This window comes from Macaca nemestrina, chromosome 5 (genome assembly GCF_043159975.1).
Source record: "Macaca nemestrina isolate mMacNem1 chromosome 5, mMacNem.hap1, whole genome shotgun sequence".
NCBI lineage: Eukaryota > Metazoa > Chordata > Mammalia > Primates > Cercopithecidae > Macaca > Macaca nemestrina.
The window spans coordinates 116,924,442-116,946,855 of NC_092129.1; the positions used below are offsets into that span (position 1 = coordinate 116,924,442).

Genomic DNA, 22,414 nt, shown 5'->3' on the forward strand with positions numbered 1-22,414 from the left:
TAAACTTTATTTTAAGTTCAGGAGAACATGTGCTGGTTTGTTACACAGGTAAACTTGTGTTGTGGGGGCTTGTTGTACTGATTATTTTATCACCCAGGTATTAAATTTGTTTTTGTATGCCAAAATAATATCTTCAAACCAAGGCAAATTTTAATGAGGCAGAAATAAAAATGACATTGCATGGAAAATACAACACATTTCAATACCTAAAGGTAAAATATTAGTCCACATGCTTTATACGGGGATAAAACCACGAATATTGAAACTTGACCATGGCAAGCTCAGGTCGATAATTTGCACTTGTATAGTTTTCACACTGTAATAGACTGTTTTATTCAGTAAATTCAGACTTTTGAACCAAGAATAAGTTGTCTATATTTAGAAAATTAGTTTAACATAATGATTACAGACTATTTCTAAACTGTTTAATGTGTGAAGATTTATACCTAATTTCTAATTAAATGACTTTATCAAAAATGTCTTGTTCAAGTTCACATTATTTCAGATATTTACCTTTTGATGACACCGGAGTGAAAATGCTTTTTGGAATTACTACCCTATCTTCTGAGTTTCTTGCCCAGTCAACCATTCCCTTCCGTCCTTTCATTGGAAAGTTGATGTCTGTTAGAACAGAGGCTGCAGGAAGCTTCTGAATACTAGCCACTATTAAAAAAGAAATAATAATTTCAACTAAACTTGCTTTACATTTTAGTGTAATCAATATTGATCAAGGTAAATCTTGCAGTATATTCAAAATAAAATTTCAAGTCAAAATTATATTTATCAGAGCAACAAAATAACTATGTCTTCTTATTAGACAAAATTTTTCATTAAGGTTGCTGAATTTTACTTATCAGTCTTAGTTTTTGTTGCTTTCAGTGGGAATCATACAATCTTGGTCAATAATGGAGTGGATATTCTGAGAATATTAACAGGCACTGCTATACTGATTGTTCATGGTTGGTCTCTATTTTAATTGTCAGAAACTCATACTGTATTTTTAAAAAACATTTTGATTAACAGACTTGACTAATGGATTGAAATTTGCATTTAAATCTGAATTTTGTCTTAAGAAGAAATTTTCTGCATTTTCATCTGAACATTGTCTTTGGAACAAATTTTCATGGATTAGATAGGGTACCCTGAAGAAATGGAGAACAAAGCCATATTACTTTTGGAGATAGAACTATCAGAATCTATATAACAATGTCAGAATTGCAAAAGCAAAATAATATGTAGGAATAGTGATTAAATAGATTAATAATAATTCTTAAAACTTCTCTCTAAAATTGAAAGTAAAAATGTGTGTGTATAAATATATATATGTAAACAGAGAATTATGTCCTTAATACCAATAAATATTATAATGCATATCAGAAAATGTATGAATAAGTTTAGTAATATTTTAATATATTTTATTATATTTAGTAGTTATATACAAATGCATATTACATATACATTTATAATGTGTAAAACTATGATGATAAATACTCAAAAACTTCTAGATTATAAGCATTTTCAATTATGAAGTGTAATTTGTAAAACTTTTGGATAGGTCCACACTTGTTCTACATCATATTTTCAAGTGTCCCTTGGAGAATTTATACAGAAATATGATGCAGACAATTGTAAAAGCTATTGCAATTGAATAGCTAAAGTAAAAATTCATTACACTCCTCATAAGTGAATTTCATTTAAAGGAAGTTGTAATTTAAATAAGGAGGATGAAAATTAAGAATTTAACAATATTAGTTGTATAAATAAATTACTGCACTACTAACTTAGTTTCAAATTAAATTGGTTATTATTAGTACATCACATTAGTGAAACTGTACTTTATTAAAGTTCTTTCAGGTGATTAGTCAATCCATTATCAGCATAGGATGGAATTTCATTTATCCTCTAATATGACATACTAAGCTTTAAAAAGTATTGTGTAAGTAATGTTAAAGGAAAGAGGGTACCGGGTAACATATAAATAAGTTACAGATGTCAAATGCTGTTTTGGGATACCAGTTCTAATATAGTTTCTTTAAATTTTAAAACAATATACTTTTTGCTATCCATAAATAAGCCAGTTCATCTTTCCTACAGGGTCCAAATCTCCGCTGTATATAGATAAGCAGGTCAGCAAGTTAGTAGGACATTCTTTAAGCATTATTCAATGTTTAGAATTAAGTGTATCTACTGTTACATGCCTTAACTTTAACTTTCGATATCTTGGGGTTTAGAGGAAATTTATTACACTTCTTTGCTCCAAAAACTGCTGAAAAGAAAAAAACGCTTTCTGATTGTCATACAACTAGTTTCTATTTAAAAAGAGAATAAAAGATATATTATTGGACCCTGAGGTCTAATAATTTCTCTGTCTCCATATACATTAGATGGAAAACAAAAAACAAACAGAAAAGCGTAACCAATGGATAATATTCTGTAAAGGAATGGAAAAGTCTATTAGGATCACTAATTTATACAGTAAATCCCTTAAATTGCATAGCTTTCAGTGTGAGAAGTGCACAAAAATAAACACATATTTATTAATTATAGTTGGAATGTAATGGAAGTTTTTACTGTTATAAGTATATACACATTCTAAGTGGTTTGAGATGTTTGCATGGATGGTAACTAACATCCTGAAATATGTCTCTGTTTCTTAAGGTATTTTATTTCATTTCATTTTTAATTAGCAAGTCAAAATTATATATAATTATCATGTAAAGCATGTTGTTTTAAGTAAAGCATGTTGTTTAAAAATACGTATACATTGTGGAATAGCTAATTTGAGCTAATAGTATAAGTACTACCTCACACACTTTTCATTTTTTTGTGAGGTGAGAACACTTAAAATCTACTCTCTTCGCAAAATAGTTCTTAAAGTAGTATGAATCGTTCAATAAATCCATTATGAAAAGGATATACTTTCATACACTGATGAGATTCACATTATACCTGTGAAATTATCACCATACATGTTTTTACAAATACGAAATTTAAAGTTATACATATTTACCTCTAGACTAGATAGGCAGACGTCTAAAATAGCAATGTGGTTCTTTATGACCCCTTAATAATAGATAAGAAAACCTATTTCCATGTAGCAAAGGTAATTTATAGATGACTTTTACTTCTTTCTTTTTCCAGTTCCTGTACCAGACACTAGATCAATCCAACCTTCAATCCCTTTCCTTCTTCAGAGTTTAACTGTCAAAACACTCAGGTAAAATTTTGATGCAGTTAACATCTTTAGGGAAATAGGCAGCTCATATGTTAAGTGAATACAAAAAGAGGTAAGATTTAAAAATGTAATGCTTAAACTACGTGTAAGTAAATATGTGCCTCATGCTGATAAAGGGACATAAATACAAAGCATAAGTGATAATCTACATATCTTGCTTCTGTAACAATTGTTGAATTAAAACCAGTCATTGTGGGTGTTTAGAAGATGGAGCAGCTTTCCTCTAACACTAAAAAAACAAAAAACAAAAAACAAAAGCCTTTCTTACAGAATATTAAAGTACTTAAAATAAATCTCAAAGGACTCAGTGTCCCTGAACAAATAGGCACATCTTGAGTGCTCCAAGAATTATCCTAAATTTACTGTATCGTGTTTTCATTACAACACTAGATTTGATTTCTTATGCAATAAAAATAGGTGACTCATCACTGATAAACCTTAGAGAAAAACCAGCTGCACTTCCATTTTGCGATTTTAATACTTTCATTTTGAATTTGGATAGGCAACATAAAATTCCTTTGAGAGCATCATGTCCTTTATTGGCCAAACTTTCAAACGATTCAGGTTCAGTATAGATTTCTGTTCATCAGAAAGCATAGGGAATTTTTGCAGATGGGTTTAAAAGCACATGAGCTGTTTTTCTTGGTAACCAGTGAGCACTCCTTTGATACACCAAAGCAGGATAATAACCTTTTCCCTGAGGGAACTAATGAAGTTTTGGCTGTATTGAGGTCCTGGAGGATGAGGATTCCGTCTTATTCATCCTTGTTGGGAGTGGTTCACATACAAATTGGAGGTAATATGATGCATCAGTTGTATTACGGACAAGAATGGAAGGCATGTGAAAGAAAAAGTCTAGGAGCAAGAATGGAAGAGTGGAGGGATGAAGGCTGTAGGGATGAACAAAATGGACAAAAGCCAAAATGTGAGAACAGTGGTCACTACAGTAGCTCACACAGACTTATGATCTGGATCCAATATCCAAATCCCTGATTTTTTAGGGTAACCATTTCTCCTAGATTTTACAGATCTGTCTGGTTTATTCCTGCTGCTTTGTATACTTATTTATAGCATCCTCTATCAGTCTCAAAAGTTTCGGTTTGAAAGATAAATTCCATGTTCATCTTATAAGTTGTATGACTGAGCAAATTGCCTAAACTCTCTGTGTCTCAAAGTCTTTTTCTGCAACATGAGAATAATATTATCCATCTACCTCACGGCACTGTTGGAGGAGCAAAAAAGTTACTATCAAGAGCTAAGAATAGTTCACCTAGAACAGGGTTTGGTGCTTGAATGGTCCCATGTCACTGTTGTCTATTATTACTGGAGCAGGTTTTCCATTATCAAATCCAAGAGAACTACCCCATAGTGTGTCCATATCATTATAACATATTTGACTATGTAGCTTACATTATTTTTTGGTTGTCCTTCAGTGATCCTAGGCATGAGATTATATATTCAAAACTTATGTTGATTATATTCATATAACAAAAGGCAGGAACTACACTAAAAATAAATAGAGCTTCTCCTTTAGCACTTAAATATACCACCTGGGAGTTACATAAGGGTTCCTTTTTACTTAATCTTCTTTCCTTTTCCCTTCATCTTTTCCTTCCTTCCTTCCTTCCTTCCTTCCTTCCTTCCTTCCTTCCTTCCTTCCTTCCTTCCTTCCTTCCTTCCTTCCTTCTTTCTCTCTCTCTCTCTTTCTTTCTTCCTCTTTTCTTTCTTTCTTTTTCTTTTTTCTTTCTTTCTTTCATTCCTTTCTTTTTTCTTTCCTCTCTCTCCTTCCTTCCTTCCCTCTCTCCCTACCTCCCTTCTTTCCTCCTCTCCTCTCCTCTCCTCTCCTCTTCTCTCCTCTCCTCTCTTCTCCTCTCTTCTCCTTTCCTTTTTTTCTTTTTGAATCTGCCAGAGGGAAGGGGTTGCCTTATTTGGGTACACAAGATCAGCCAGGTTTAAAAAAAAAACTTGCCTCAATAGATGAGAGAATCACTGCATCAAGAATGTCAAATTCACTATTTCCACTGCAGTCAAGACTATAAACTGTAAAGAGCACTTCAAAAGCATTGCATTTAAGCATCAACCTAAGTGCTTAATGCAGTAACTCAAGTTCCATACACTCAGTTGATTAAAGAAAACACTCATGCAATGGCACCTCATAACCATAAACAAATGTTTCAGGGGATACAAAATAACTTTAAGGACTGTCTTAAAGACCATCCTTTTTATTGTTGCCTTATACTGATGTTTCCAATATATTTGAAGTTTGCATCATTTTTCATGTTGATTCAGAGGGAACAACTTACAAACGGAAACTTGACTCATCAATAGTAGAAAATTGCCCAGTTATCAAAATGGAATTGTTTGTGGAAAACATCACTCAATATCACTAGATGGTCACCTGTACTGTTTTGAAATTCTGTAAGAAAAATACAGGGTCAGGAGAGAATGATGCATTGCCTCAGTGTGTTAGAAAAGCATCTATTTGTTTTGTTAGTGTATCCATAGCAAGCACACAGGAACTGAACTGAGTCTACATGTAGTATCAACCACTTGGCATTAACAGTTTTTTTAAAAACATGACTTATATATTTACATAGCAATGCTAAGTACCTTGTAAAATACTAAAGGCATATGGGAGGGAAGGGAAGGATAGCTAACATTTATTGAATACTTGTATGACTCTGGTAATCTTCATTCATTTCTTACTTCATTCAACAGTATTTACCAAATGCCTCCTCTGTGTTAGGCACTGTTCCTAGCACAGCATTTGGCCAAATGCTTTACACACGATACCTTAGTGTATTAGGCTGTTCTCGTGTTACAATAAAGAACTGCCCGAGACTGGGTAATTTATAAAGGAAAGAGGTTTAATTGACGCTCAGTTTTGCAGGGCCACAGAAACTTCAGGAAACTTACAATCATGGCAGAAAGGGAAGCAAACATGTCCTTCTTCACATGGCAGCAGAGAGAGAAATGAGTGCCCAGTGAAGCGGGAAGCCCCTTACAAAATCATCAGATCTCATGAGAACTAATTAATTATCACAAGAACAAGATGGGGCAAATCACCACCATGCTACAATCATCTCCACCTGGTCCCTCCCACGACACATGGGGATTATGGGAACTACAATTCAAAATGAGATTTGGGTGGGGACACGGACAAACCATATCACTTAGTTAACATTTAAAACATCATGGCCAGGCATGGTGGCTCACATCTGTAATCCTCACACATTGGGAGGCCAAGGCAGAATCCCTTGAGCCCAGGAGTTCAAGTCCAGCCTGGGCAATATAGTGAGGCCCCATATGTTTAAAATATATATATATATACACACACACACACACATATATATGTATATATGTCAGGCATAGTGTTGCACACACAGCTAGGGAGGCTGAGGTGGGAGGATCCCTTGAGCCCTGGAGGTCAATGCTGCTGTGATTGCACCACTGTACTCTAGCCTGGGCTACAGAGTGAGACTCTCAAAAAAAAAAAAAAAAAAAAAAAAAATTCCTACAAGCTATCTTTATTAGCAACATCCTTATCATTACTATCAAGATGCTCATTTTACAAATGAGGAGGCACACTGTGATTTTGCAATGTGTGGTGCAATGTGATTTTATGTATGAAATTGACAGCAAATTTATTTTGCCTCATTGTAATATGTTCTACTATGTATAAAAGACAGACATACTGATTTCATTTGAGAAAATAAAATTCTCACTGATCAGTCAGGAGATCATAATTAGATACCAGTAAAGAGTGGTGGTTATCAAAAGGGGAAATGCATATATGCTCAGTTTAATTTGCCTACTACAATCTTTATGTTCTAACATTTCTATGAAAAATCATATTTTAGGATTTTGCAACAGTGGTCTGTAAGAAACTTTCAGTTATTTATACAGACATTTCTTCTTGTTGTCCTCTGCACCCTAGTCTCCTCATCTATTATTATTTCTGTCCCAAAAGGCTGGGATTGAAATATTCAGGACGTAGAAAAAGAATAGGATTGCTGGAGAGTAACATGTAGCCATCACTTCCCTGGAAACAAAGCAGCTAGGAGGGCATCTGCAAGGACCACAGTGCCCGAGAGAGTTCTAACAGCTTGACCTCCACCATCACCATTACATAGGTTAAGATCTCTAAGTCCCAGAAGTATCCTCACACAGAGATTTAGATGGGAAACATTCTTCACCTTAGGAGTTTATAATTACTTTTTAAAGAGAATGAGCATGATTCTTTGATACTCAAAAGTAGACAAACTAAAAGGCCAGTCAAGAAAGTAACTATGTAGCCTTTTATGGGTTCATTTTTCAACTTGTTAGTTTTTAATAATGTAATATATATATATAGAAACTTTAAATAATTAGCTATTTTGCATATCCCTTTTCAACACAGGAAAATAAACTTGTAAATTATTTATGACTTATCAACTTCGAATTCTTGTGTGTGTGTGTTTTTCTTTTTCTTTTTTGTCCGTTAGTCATTTCAAAGCCTGGGCATCTCTGGACAGTGGGGCACATTTTTGCCTTTTGCTCAAGGGCTCCCTGCCAGACTTCAGCGCTCTCCATTGAGGACTCCCTCAGCTTCCTCTCAGGCCACTCCTACTTTCTCAGCATTTAATAATGTTGGTGTACAGGGTGCACCCAGAGCCATGTACACAACTCTTGTAAGTTTTCTTGGCACGCAGCCACACCCATTCACTAACATATTGTGAAAGTTGTCTGAATCAAAATGGAGTCGCCTGTGTGAAAGAAAGAAAAAGAAAGAAAGAAGGCCGGGCGCGGTGGCTGAAGCCTGTAATCCCAGCACTTTGGGAGGCCGAGACGGGCGGATCACGAGGTCAGGAGATCGAGACCATCCTGGCTAACACGGTGAAACCCCGTCTCTACTAAAAATACAAGAAAATTAGCCGGGCGAGGTGGCGGGCGCCTGTAGTCCCAGCTACTCGGGAGGCTGAGGCAGGAGAATGGCGTGAACCCGGGGAGGCGGAGCTTGCAGTGAGCTGAGATCGCGCCACTGCACTCCAGCCTGGGGCACAGAGCAAGACTCCGTCTCAAAAAAAAAAAAAAAAAAAAGAAAAAAAAAAAAAAAAAGAAAGAAAGAAAGAAAGAAAGAAAGAAAGAAAGAAAGAGAGGAAGGAAGGAAGGAAGGAAGGAAGGAAAAGAAAAAGAAAAGAAAAGAAAAGAAATAAAAGAAAAGACAAGAAAAGAAAAGGCAAAAACCTGACAATAGAGTGGGGGAAAGCGATGAAGACAGGATTCTGATGCATAAATGCCTGATAACAAGAAGAATCACAAAAGCCTACAAAACCCACAAGCTTACACTGAGACTTTACACAAAAATATGCTGCTGCAACAATAGCTACCCAGCAACTGTCTGTCCAACCTCAGACTGGCACCACTCTCATTATTGATTCCCATATACAAATACAATTATCTCAAAACAATTATGTAATCGTCCTCATTTTTCCTTTTAAAACCATTATCTTCCTTTAACATTCTAAATATGCACATAGTTTACTATGGCATGCTAATTCTCATTGCAATGCCCATTCTTGAATAAATATTCTTCTTGTAGAGAGGCTCTCTCTTTTTGTTATTTAGGTTGACAATGTTGTCCCTGTCTGCTTTCATGTTACAATGGCAGAGTTGAGTAGTTGCAATGGGGACTATGTGGCCCATAAATCTTAAGATATTTACTATCTGTCCCTTTACAGAAAACGCCTGTCTATATCATCTTAGACATACAGTAACCCTCGCCTTATCCACAGAGGGTATGTTCCAAGATCTTCAGTGGATCTCCAAAACCATGGTCAGTACCAAACTCTGTATGTATATGTGTGTGTGTGTGTGTGTGTGTGTGTGTGTGTGTGTGTGTGTATATATAAAATAAATTTCTTTTTCCTCATTCACAACCTCAAGGATAAAATAGTCATTCCTATCATAGATCTTAGCAAACTAAACATATGTTTTATCTTCTTTCCTTATTACCTTGGAAACTAACCTTTTTCCTTAAAGTAAGTACTTTGTTCTTTCTCTTTGGCATATCCAATTGCCAGTATCACTGCTCTTTGGAGCCATTATTAAGTAAAATAAGGGTTTTACACAAGTACTGCCATACCTTGACAGTCAATCTGATAAACAGGCTAGCTACTAAGTGACTAATGGGTGCATAGAATAGACAGTGTGGACATGCCAATCAAAGGCATGATTCATATTTGGGGCAGGATAGAGTGAGATGACATGAAATTTCATCATGCTACTCAATGACACACAACTTAAAACTTATAAATTGTTTATGGAATTTTTTCATTCAATATTTTCAAATTACAGTTGACAGTGGGTAACTGAAACCAGGTAAAGCAAAACTTTACATAAGAAGGAACTACCAGCTGGGCGCGGTGGCTCAAGCCTGTAATCCCAGCACTTTGGGAGGCCGAGATGGGTGGATCACGAGGTCAGAAGATCGAGACCATCCTGGCTAACATGGTGAAACCCCGTCTCTACTAAAAAAAAAAAATACAGAAAACTAGCCGGGTGAGGTGGTGGGCGCCTGTAGTCCCAGCTACTCAGGAGGCTGAGGCAGGAGAATGGCGTAAACCCGGGAGGCGGAGCTTGCAGTGAGCTGAGATCCGGCCACTGCACTCCAGCCTGGGCGACAGAGCCAGACTCCGTCTCAAAAAAAAAAAAAAAAAAAAAAAGGAACTACTGAAACTCTAACAGGCTGTTTTTGAAGATGATAATTATTCTTTAAAGAGAAATAAATTTAAAACTTCTCAGTTTTGTCACTTATTTTGTTATCTATTGAATGCTTATTCTTTCTATGATACACATAATATAATGGAGAAATTTTAGGTGATCGTAGCACCTTCCTTTTAGTTTTCAAGAAGAGTATGTTTTATGGACTTTTAGAAACAGATACTTATAAATGTTCATCTTCTTTACACAAGTAATTCATGATTTCGATCCATACATGAACACAAAATAAAATGTGATAGAAGTAATTTTTGCATGATTCTCTGAAGATTAAAAACAAATCAATATGGAAAATGCATTAGGAAATAAATCCCCCTGCTTTCCTCAACCAGTAAGATTACGAACAGCATTCCTGCAGAGGAAAGAGCATTAGATGATAATCAACCAAGTACAAAACAATGAGAGCTTGTGTATATACAGCATTATTAACTCACAGTGTGTGTGTGTGCGTGTGTGTGTGTGTATTCATCATATGTTATTTGATACTCAAGGGTGTTCAAACCTTATTAGAGAAATAAGTCAGGAATCTAAGAGGAGTTAGGCACCAATGCAGGCAAAAAACAACAACAGGAGGCAACAATGCAAGGACTTCCCAAGATAGCAAATCACTCATTCCCAGAAGAGCAGTGACATTGAAAAGTGTTATAACTTAACAAAGGAAAAGAGATCATTGTAGACAGAAGAATTCATTGTATACATTTATTATCCAACAAACCTCTATTGAGCCCCTATAGTATTCTTTGGACTATCCTAGCAATGAAGAATTTAACAAATGAACAAATACACCTGTGAAAAAAGTCCCTATCCTCATGGGACTGGCATAGTATTTGGAGAGAGACAGACAAGGAACAACTAAACAAAATGAGATAGAAGGTCAGTAATGAAAAATGAAAGATGATGTATTAGGCTTGGCAAGCTATACTAAATGGAGAAAGCTTCTCATGTAAGCTGACATTTGTGCAGACACCTAAAAGAAGTCAGGTGGGAAGCTATGAAGATCTTGAGAAAATGACACAATAGAGCAAGAACTTAGGAAAGACTCACTTTTAGAGGATAAAGAGAAACAAATAGGGAAAGATACCACCAAAATCAGTGGTGACAGAAAGAAAGAGAGAGACAGGAAGGCAGAGAGAGAGAGAGAGAGAGAGAGAGAGAGAGAGAGAGAACAACAACAGCACATTAACTTAGAAAGGGATAGTTTAATAATGAGAGGATGGTTTTATAAGGAGTCAAAGGCTTTATAAGGATTATGTAGAATAAAGAACAGCCTTTGGATTCAAAAAATGAAAACTATACACTAAAATTTGTTTTACATTTAAACCATGTTCTATAACAGGAGTTGACAAACTTCTTTCTACAACGAACTAAAACGTAAATATTTTCAGTTCTGTAGGCTATCAGGCCTCTATTGCAACTACCTAACTCTGCAATTATGATGTGAAAGCAGCCACAGACAATTCATAAATAAATGATCATGCAAGGAAATATGGTATTTAGTCATATAAACAAAGCCAATATTGAGATTCTTTAATTCAACAAACGTTTACTAATTAGAACCCTTTATTTTCCACTACCAAAGCACTTTCTTCCACAGTCTTTCCCATCTTACTAGAAGGTGCCACCGTGTACTCAGACATTCAAACCATACATTTGGGGATCATTCTTTATTTCTGATTTTTGTCGCCCCCTACATCCCACCCATCAACATGTCTTCTTGGTGTTATTTCTGGAATGTGTCTTCAATCACTGCATTTCCCTCTGTCTCCATTCCATAACCTGCCAAAAGCCACCAGAATCTCTCAACTGAATTAATTCAAGAGCTGTCTGACTGGCTTTCTTTATTTTACTCCTGCCCCTAAATTCTTTCTCTCATAAACCAGAGTTATCATTTTTAAATATAAAGCAGATTATGACTTTTTCTTACTTGAAATAATTCAATGACTGGTCAGTGCTCCTAGAAAAAAACCCAAATCCTAGCTTGAACTACAAAGCTCTGCATTGCTTGGCTCTGTACATCTCTGCAGTCACATTATGCATGGCTGTCTTGTTTGGTGATCATGACTAAGATGCGCAGATCTTTTCTACCACAGGGCTTTTCTTTCTAACTAGAACATTCTTTCCTCGTACTTATTCATGGGTCTTTGCTAAATTATTTTTCCTTTAGCTTGGTCTGTCCTAACTGCCCCATATAAAGATATCCAAGCCCCAATTTCTCTCTATTATGTAATTCTGTTTTTTTACATAGACTTACTCATTTTCTGCCTCCCACACTAGATTTTAAATTCCAAAAGGATGGGCATTTTTCTGTATATTGTTATGTGCTAACATCTTAGCATATAGTGAGTTTGGTGCAATAACTATCCACATGTTTTTAACAGATGAGGTTTACCAAGGGCTTAATTAGAAGCAGTGAGTTTAATATGATCAACTTGTGCCCTGGAGTCAACCAGGCCTAGTTTTCCATTTACTTTGTGAACTTTGGCAAGCCATTTAATTGCTGTTCACTTCGACCATCTGTAAAAATCAATAACCTTTCATTAGGATTAAGTTGGAGGCAGTTAACTCACTCCTTGTACACAGATTCAATTCATGACAACTCTTTTTTATTCTTCACTTTAACCATTCTCTGCCTTATATAAAATGCTGTGGAAGATCCAACATTAAGAAAGAAAGAGTCCTTGCATTTAAAGAGACTACAATGTAGTGAAAGACATACTTCACACAGTATCTTAAGTACGGGAAGAATAGGTATAAGACATTTTCTTCTTAACTCCAGACCTAATACTAAACTGTCTACTTGGACTTTTTCATTGAATTTCTTCAGGCATCTCAAATGTGATGTATCCAAAGCTCAACTCTGGATTTCCACCCACTATTCATCAAAATATGCATTCCCTATGTAATCTTTCTCATTTCTGTAAACAGCACCTCCATCGACCCTGTACTCAAGCCAGAAATCCATAAGTTACCCTTGACACATCTATGTCCTCACTTCTTGAATCAAATTCATCATTGTACTTACTGTTTCACTTCTAAAACACAGCTTAAAATTGTCTTCTCATGCCCATCTTGACTATCACACAGTAGTCCATCAGACCCTATGTAAATTAAAACAACTCACTAAGTTCCCTGCTTCCATTGTTGTGCCTTTCCCATTTATTCTCCACACTGCAGCCAGCATAGGTTTTAAGTATAAATTGAATCATGTTGTTCCCAGGTTTCCGGTTATATTTGTATAAGATACGAAATCCTTTTCAGGGTCTCCCCAGCCTGGTCTCTAACTTCTTCCTCTATGTTAGCTCATGACCTTTTCCATTAAAAATTATTCTTCAGTCATACTTTCAGTCTTTCATTTCAACCAGCTCCTCTCTTGGCTAATTATTATATTGGGTCCTGGCTTGTTTATGGATCTGTAGATACTTACTTAATCTTATAAAAAAACAAAAACAAAACAAAACAAAAAACATAGGTCCTATACCTTTTTTCGAAATAAGGAGAACTGAAGTATGTGTGCCTAATCAAATAAATTTTTTGAAGAGAGAAAAGGGGTAATAACAGCAATAGAAGACACCATTTACTAAGCAGTTAAATGCTCGTACCAGCATATTCCCTTATTTGATCCCACAACACACTCTGAACCAAGCACAATTAATTATATTTTATAGACTAATTTTGGATCATAAAGAAGCAAAAACATATCTTAGTGGTATTATAGTAGAGATTCATGAGTTTATAGTTGGAATTATGAACAAACTAAAGAATGATGATTAATAAAATTAATACATCAACTCTATATTTGAAAACATCATGTCTCTCCCATATGAAGCAATAGACTATTAAGGACACTAAAATTCAGAAAATAATTTTGGTCTTTGGATTATTAAACAAACAGTCCCCAAACAAACAATATCTTACTCTCCAACCCCACAAACACACACTCTATGATCAAACTGAGTATTCTATTTCACTTTATATAGCTATGATCTTTTTAACTATATAAAATTTACCAGTGAACACTAACTGAGTTCCACAAACACTGAGTGTTCATTAGTAAATTCTATATAGCTAAAAAGAGCATATCAACCAATTATAAATTTGTTTCACCTATGTAGTCTAAATTATATTACAAAATAATATATTTGCTTCTTGGTTAAGAAATTATTTAAAAATAAATATTCCATATTTCTAAAATTCTGTGATTTTAAAGATATTTTAGATTTTCAGAACACATTTTAAATATAATAGATGTTATTTTGGGGCAATAAGGTAAGTATTTGGAGTTAGGGAAAATTAAAAGATAAACAATCAGGGAATTAATTTGGAAAAAGCAAAAGGTGATTATATAAAAAGTAGAGAGGAAGGTCAGACTCTGTAATAAAAAGTACAGATTCTTCAAAAGGAGGAAGGTTCATATTTCAAAGAGGAAAACTATAGCTAAATGGAGATTGAAGATGCTTACTAAACATTTTATAGTAATAAAGAAAAGGCTTTAGTATCCTAGTCTCAATATGTATTCCTACTTCATTTGAGAACCCTGTTAATAAATTCGATGAATCAGGTTTTGTCTGAATTCAGAATATAAATTTGGGAATATAACCTATCATCCATTATAAATCACTCCCTTATGAACAGTTTGCTTCTACTTTGTAGTCATCAGCTATGCCTTCAATACAATACCGTCCAGTATAGACAAGTATATACCCTTTAAATCTTGCTATTGTAGGATTCTCAATTCACTTTAACTTTCATTAAAAGGTATCTTCATTCTTTAATGTAACTTTGAAAAAAACCAACTAATTTTTCCTTAAGCCTGTAGTATGAATTTTAATGATATCCAAAACAACTGCATATCTGGTTCAAACACTGATAAGTATTTTAGAAGATACACACACAAACACACATTCCTACCTGCTCTCTCGTGTACATATGCCATAGATCCAAACAAAATACCAAATTAAAAATATATGCTAAACTAGTCATATAAGAAATTATTTATATTTCTAAAGTTAAAGCTGTTCATATGGAAAATTTAATTGCAATGCAAAAGAACAAAAATATGTTTGACTATTCAAAAGACTTCTGTTAAGGATAAAAATGAACTAATTCATTTATAAATTTCAGAGAATGTAGCAATACTACAGAATTATTTGATGCATTTATAGCGATAATCAGCAAAATTTTGCAGACCACAGTTGATGGAGTATATGTTAAGGAAAGAATATAAAATTAAAGCAGAAACTATTTATTTGTATGAATCATTCAAGAGAGCTAGTATCTGACTAATGACAAATAACTGCATAGAAGAATCGCTTTTTAAGATAGTAAAATGCCAAATGCCATTGAAATCTTTATGGGCCCTAACTGCCATTACAGCAGAGAAGGCAACCGTAAAACAGCCAGACAGCACATATGGTTTTCTAGATTGGTCATAATATCGGCCTAGAAGTCTGGGATCTGGGTCTTCCTTGTAAAGTACACAATAAGTATAATATTTGGATTATTTTTTAAATGTAGAATACTAAATTTAAGTAAAAACTTTAGAAGCTCCCTAGAGGAGTGGACTGTGGCTGTAAGGGACTGAGCAGCTTAACCAAAGTCACATAACAAATCAGTAGCACAGCCCATATTTGGTCTTGTGTTTGTATGTGCTAAATATATGTTACCTTTACTCTTGACAACTATACAGGGGAGATAACTTCCAGAAGGCTAGTTAGTCACGGTATAGTCAAGGTTTGCAGCCAGATGTCTAACTCCAAAGCTAGCATGTTTTAAAAGACACAAAATGGCATCCTTACTTGCACTGACATAAAAGCACCAGTCTTCAATCTGAGCCAGAATTTTTAGTTTTCAATTCACATGAGTATTTATTTATTTGGAATTCAGTGAAGGAAGCAAAGGAGAAAAGGAATAATTTAGTCCAGATTTCTTGGTATAATAAACAAATTAAGACCTTTGAAAAGGTGAACTGAAATAGAAAAAAAAATGAAAAATTGTTAAAAGGGAGACAATACCTCTTTTCTCTTCACTGGTTATTGTTAAATAGGCAGACCACTATTTCCATAGAGATGAGCAATTATTACCATAGAAACAGTTAAACTGTTATTGTTTTTTATATTCACACAAACTCACAGTAGCATCCTTTTAGTTCATTTGAAGAGCAAAGTTGAAAAGAAGGCATATACATAACTTTACTAATTTCAAATCATTGCAATATAAAACCAATAAAAATCAGAAGTAATATTTTATAAAATTCAAAATTTGTTTTCAATTGACTTTAGATTTCACTTTCCCATTTATGTTATTGGTGTGAATCTACCAGATTTTGAACGAGGTTATCTCAAAAATAACAATGAAGTCAACCAGGGAAGACCTATAATTCCAAGATCTTTCATATATGAGGTCTCCAGGGAAACAGAAAGCCACTTGCTGCTTAGTTTCCCATATGGTCTTCTTGCTCAATCCTATCTTTAAAAACATTTTCCTAATTAAAGTCCTCTGAAGATCTCTTGAACTAAGGCAAAGCACCATCCCCTTGATGCAACACTTCTCTTTATACCTTCCCTATGGCACACAGGTCGTCAAAAACTTTTTTGTAGAAACTCATGCTCTTCATAGAAAATAAAGAAAACTTCCAGAACAGTGGCTCACATTCTTAATCCTAACACTTTTGGAGGCCAAGGTGGGAGGATCTCTTCAGCCCAAGAGTTAAAGACTAACTTGGGCAACATGGCAACCCAGTCTCTTCCAAAAATACAAAAATTAGCCTGGTGTGATGGTGCATGACTATAGTCCCAGTTACTCAAAAAGCTGAGGCAGGAGGATCACTTGAGCCCAGGAGGTGGAGGTTGTAGTGAATTTAAGTCATGCCAGTGCACTCCAGCCTGAGTGGCAAATTAATAACCTGTCTCAAAATGAAAAAAAAAAGTAAAGAAAGGAAAGAGAGGAAAGAAAGAGAGACAGAGACAGACAGAAAGAGAGAAGGACGAAAGAAAGAAGAAAAAGAAAGAAAGAAAGAAAAAGAAAGAAAGACAAGAAAGAAAGAAAGACAAGAAAGAAAGAAAGAAAGAAAGAAAGAAAGAAAGAAAGAAAGAAAGAAAGAGAAAGAAAGAAAGAAAGAAAGAAAGAAAGAAAGAAAGAAAGAAAGAAAGAAAGAAAATCAAACCCAAAATATTTGTGACCAGGTCTACATGTTAACATGTAAGAAACTCTAGAATTCTTGAGTGAAAGAGACAGAGAGAGAAAAGAGAGAAGAGAAGAGAAGAGAAGGAAGAGAAGAGAAGAGAAGGAAGAAAAGAGAAGAGAAAAAGAAGAGAGGAGAGGAGAGGAGAAAGAAAAGAAAAGAAAAGAAAATTCAAACTCAAAATGTTTGTGGCTAGGTCTATATGTTAACATGTAAGAAACTCTAGAATTCTCGAGAGAGAGAGAAGAGAAGAGAAGAGAAGAGAAGAGAAGAGAAGAGAGAGAAAAAAAGAAAGGCAAGAAAAGAAGAAAAAGGAAAGAAAAGAAAAAGAAAATTCAAACCCAAAATGTTTGTGGCTATGTCTACATGTTTTGTTTTGTTTTATTTTGTTTTGTTTTATTATACTTTAAGTTCTGGGATACATGTGTAGAATATGCAGGTTTGTTACATAGTTATACACGTGCCATGGTGGTTTGCTGCACCCATCAACCTGTCATCTACATTAGGTATTTTTCCTAATGCTATCCCTCCCCAACCCCTGACTCCCCAGACAGGCCCTGGTGTGTGATGTTCCCCTCCCTGTGTCCATGTGTTCTCATTGTTCAACTGCTACTTATGAGTGAGAACATGTAGTGTTTGGTTTTCTGTTCTTGTTTTAGTTTGCTGAGAATGATGGTTTACAGCTTCATCCATGTCCCTGCAAAATACATGAACTGACACTTTTTATGGCTGCATAGTATTCCATGGTATATATGTGCCACCTTTTCTTTGTCCAGCCTATCATTAATGGGCATTTGGGTTGGTTCCAAGTCTTTGCTATTGGGAATAGTGCCGCAATAAACATATGTGTGCATGTGTCTTTATAGTAGAATGATTTATAATCCTTTGAGTATATATCCAGTAATGGGATTGCTGGGTCAAATGGTATTTCTAGTTCTAGATTCTTGAGGAATCACCACACTGTCTTCCACAATGGTTGAACTAATTTACACTCCCACCAACAGTGTAAAGCATTCCTATTTCTCCACGTCCTCTCCAGCATCTGTTGTTTCCTGACTTTTTAGTGATCACCATTCTAACTGGCATGACATAGTATCTCACTGTGGTTTTGATTTGCATTTCTCTAATGACCAGTGATGATGAGCTTTTTTTTTTTACATATGTTTTGTTGGCTTCATAAAGGTCTTCTTTTGAGAAGTGTCTGTTCATATCCTCCACCCACTTTTTGATGGAGTTGTGTGTTTCTTTCTTGTAAATTTGTTTAAGTTCTACATGTTAACATGGAAGAAACTCAAGAATTCTTGGCCTGTATCCTTATTGGAAATCTTAATTTTTGAAGTCATGTTTTCTATTTGAGGACAGCTTTCACAATTCATGTCTGGTTTAGCGAGATATACTATTCAAGCATACTCCTTCACCATCACTATTTCTGTTACAGTCATTTCACTCTTTGGTCCATAAGCTCTTTTCTCATACATTGTACAGCTACAGGAGAAGTCAGCTTTTCCTCTACTTTTCCTATTCATGTTCTCAATGCTGCTGCACATTAATGTGCATTCTCTATATCATACATTTGCAACCTAATTCTATGTGACCTCCTTAGGTTTCTTTAGACTATGAGTATTTTCTTAGTAAATAAAAAATTCAAAAGAAATTATGTGCCTTAGAATGAAAGGTTTGGCCCTCTATTTATGCCCTCTCTCCTAAACAGTTGCTGGAGGGATGGAGACTGAAGGAGTAACAAGCAAATTCACATTTTCATTATCTACGATATGGTATAAAAGATTTACGAAAGCTTAATTTGTGTAATTAGCCAGAAAAATAATTTCAAAATTTTTAACAAAGTAGATACATATGAAGACTATTAGCAGAAAATAAAACAAATGGTCAGGAGTTATTTTACCTCGATGCAGAAATATAGAACAGATGAGTATGGTTTCCCTAGAGTCACAAAATAAAAAAATTACACTGAAGTTCATTATATAACAGAAGTAGGTTAGAGTGTGGTTGGCTGAGCGAGATAATGAAACAAATCTTTAACTCTGAATTACCAAGATGCAAAGGGGAAGAAAATGCACCCACTCTGAATGGGAGGCACTGATGTCGGACAAATTATGTGGGTACCCCTCTCACCCAGTCTGAAAGGTTGTGAAGAGTAAATAGCATCATGAATATTGGTGAAAACATTAATTTGGGGCATGCTATGAAATATTAAGGATGCCATAACTTTTCTTAGAAAGCTTGAGGAATAAACGGGGAAAAACAAATAAAAATACCTTTCTTTATATTGTACTCAAATGGTACTTGTGAAGGAAGTTCAGAAGTTTAAGGTTAGAAATTGGCATAATATCTGATAATATAGAAAGTTTAGAGCATTTGGGTTACTCAAAACAAAAAAGAGTATTAACAACGTTTTCAAGTTTCTCAGGGAAAAGAAGCATTATTTAATAATGACACCATGAATAATTGTGTCTTTGAGCATGGCTGTTTAAAACAGATAAGATAAATTCAGAAATGTTATGTTACTATTTTTTTCACACCAGTTAACTTCTAAAAGAATGCAGGCCTACTAATAAATTGAAACATCATAACATGATCAGTGTTTTCGACATTAAGGTCCAGGGTTATAACTGTAAGAGTAGTTCTATTACAAATAACATTTGTAAAGCTGTAGAGATGAAGATGTTTTGCAAATATATTTCCAACTTAGACAACAGACTTCTATGGTATTCTTATTTTTAAGTTTTTATTAAAACAAAACAAACCAAAACAGAAAACAGCTTTCAAAAGAATAGAGCTGACTACTTTCTTGCTGGACTTGGTTGAGACTTAAGAGTTCTATTCTAAAGGCTCCATGGCCTTCCAATTAAAAAAGAAACACAAAAATGGTAGGGAAAGTAGGATTTATTTCATTTGTTAGCTGGCAACTCAATATGAGTTACAAAGTCATTTTAATGAACAATTTCATTCTGGCTTTTGCCCAAGGATTTGTATGGTGGGATGATGACAGAATGCTGATGGCTTCTGAGGATAAAATTGCTCAGTCTCCTTGAGAACAGTAAAAATGAAATGGGCTTAAACCACATGAGCAAGGATTTGGGTTGGAGTTAGGAAGGATAACATATTTTTAAAAAGCCAAAATAAAACTGCTTTGAATTCTAAACTTTACAGGCATTCGAATTGCTGCCAAAGTAAATTTTTGATATAAATCTGTCTTGCTTCTGTAGTTGGGTTCTTGGGGATGCAGTGGAGACATTTCCTTGAGTGCTCTACTTCTTCCACACTCTATTTCTAACTATTAGCAAGCTCTTTCAGATCAACAACTAAAATATCTTCAGCATCTGACTCCTTTTCACTATTTCCACTGTCACTTGACCCAAACCTCTGCTCTCCCACCTGAGTAAGCACAGCACTGCCCTTCCTATTTTCACTCAAGCGCCAAATAGTCTATTATAATATTTCCACTTCATAGTCAGAATGAGTCTTTTATACCTAAATCAGATAATAATCATGTGCCACATGATGTCTTGGTCACCTATGGACCCAATATATGATGGTAGTCACATAAAATTATAATGCACCTGAAAAATTTTTGTTGCTTAGTATTTACTATGCTGTACATTTTACCATTATTTTAGGGTGTACTCCTATTTAAGAAAAAAAGTTAACTGTAGAACAGCTTCAGGCAAATCCCTCAGGAGGTATTCCGGAAGAAAATAGTGTTATCATAGGAGATGCCAGCTCCATGCATGTTATTTCCCCTGAGGACCTTTCTGGTGGACATGATCTGAAGGGGAAGACAGTGACATTGATGATCTTGACCCTGGGTAGGGCCTAGGCTAATGTGTGAATTCATGTCTTGGGTTTAACAAAAAAAAAATAAAAATCTAAAATTTAAAAGTTAAAAATAGAAAAAAGTTTTATAGAATAAAGACATAAAGAAAGAAAATAATTTTCCACCTGTACAATATGTTTGTGCTTTAGGCAATGTATTATTACAAGAGTCCAAAAGTTAAAAAAACTAAAAGTTTATAAAGTAAAAGAGTTGCAGTTAGCTAAGGTTAATTTATTATTGGAAAATATATATTTTTATAAATTTAGTGTAGCTTATGTGTACAGTGTTTATAAAGTCTACAGTAGTGAATAGTAATTTCCTAGGCCCTCACACTCACTCCCTACTCACTCACTGACTCATGCAGAGCAACATGGAGCTGTAGGCTCCATTAATTGTAAGTGCCCTATGCAGGTGTACCATTTTTAATATTTTATACCAAATTTGTACTACAGCTTATCTATATTTAGGCACACAAATATTTACCCTTGTGTTACAGTTGCCTACAGTATTCAATACGTAACATGTTGTATAGATTTGTAGCCTGGGAGCAATAGGCTATCCTCTGTAGCCTAAATGTGTAGTAGGCTCTACTATCTAGGTTTGTGGAAGTACATTCTATGATGTTCGCACAACAAAATAATCTAAGGATGAATTTCTTAGGCTGTATCCCCTTAGGTAAATGACAAATACTTGTTAAGCATTTTGTATTCCTTTCACACCTCAGACAAATACCTTATAGTTTCTCTTCCCACTCCTTTTCTGACTTCATTTCCTCCTACTGCTCCTCCCTCAGCTATTCCAGCACTAGTGGTTTTCCCCAGTTCCTCCAATAAATGAAGCACATGAGTGCATCACGGTCTTTGTACTTACTGTTTCTTCTGTCTGGAGTGTTCTGCCCCTGCATATCACTGCATCTCATGCTCTAAAGGTTCAGTACTATATTCAAACATCACTTTGAAAATGAAAGGCCCTCCCTGGTCATCCTCCTTGAAATGACACTGCTCTCTTGACTCATTAACTGCTCACTCTGTCGACTGCTTTATTCCACTTTGTAACAATTACAACCACTGGACATGTTTGATGGCATTGGTTTGACACCTGTATCTCTACTACAAAACATAAATTCCGTGAGAGCAAGAGGTTTGTCTAATTCGTTCACTGAGAAATCTTCTAGGGCAAAACATGGCACATATTTACTGAATGATTGTCTGAGACCTCTTAAAGCTGGTTAAATCCATGAATCATTACCAATCTATCACACTAGTACTAGGGAGCACCTTAGCCCGGGGTTCAGTTGTGTGCAAGAAAGCCTATCACACACCTGGGCAGTTTGTCTTGTTTGTTCTTAACAGGGTCTGATATAGCCTTTCACAATGTCAACCTCCCTAGTGCTTCCACCCCAACC

General features: G+C 35.0%; 1 protein-coding gene across 4 annotated transcripts in view; it reads right to left on the minus strand.

The window, feature by feature from the left end:
- Nucleotides 1-22,414, minus strand: part of LOC105479493 (adhesion G protein-coupled receptor B3) — a 735,858-nt gene that overhangs the window by 338,801 nt on the left and 374,643 nt on the right. For all 4 annotated transcript variants that reach the window (XM_071095963.1, XM_011737487.3, XM_071095965.1 and 1 more), the window contains one exon: nt 514-663. In XM_071095963.1, coding sequence (XP_070952064.1) covers nt 514-663 — 150 coding nt within the window. The remainder of the gene's footprint in view (nt 1-513; nt 664-22,414) is intronic.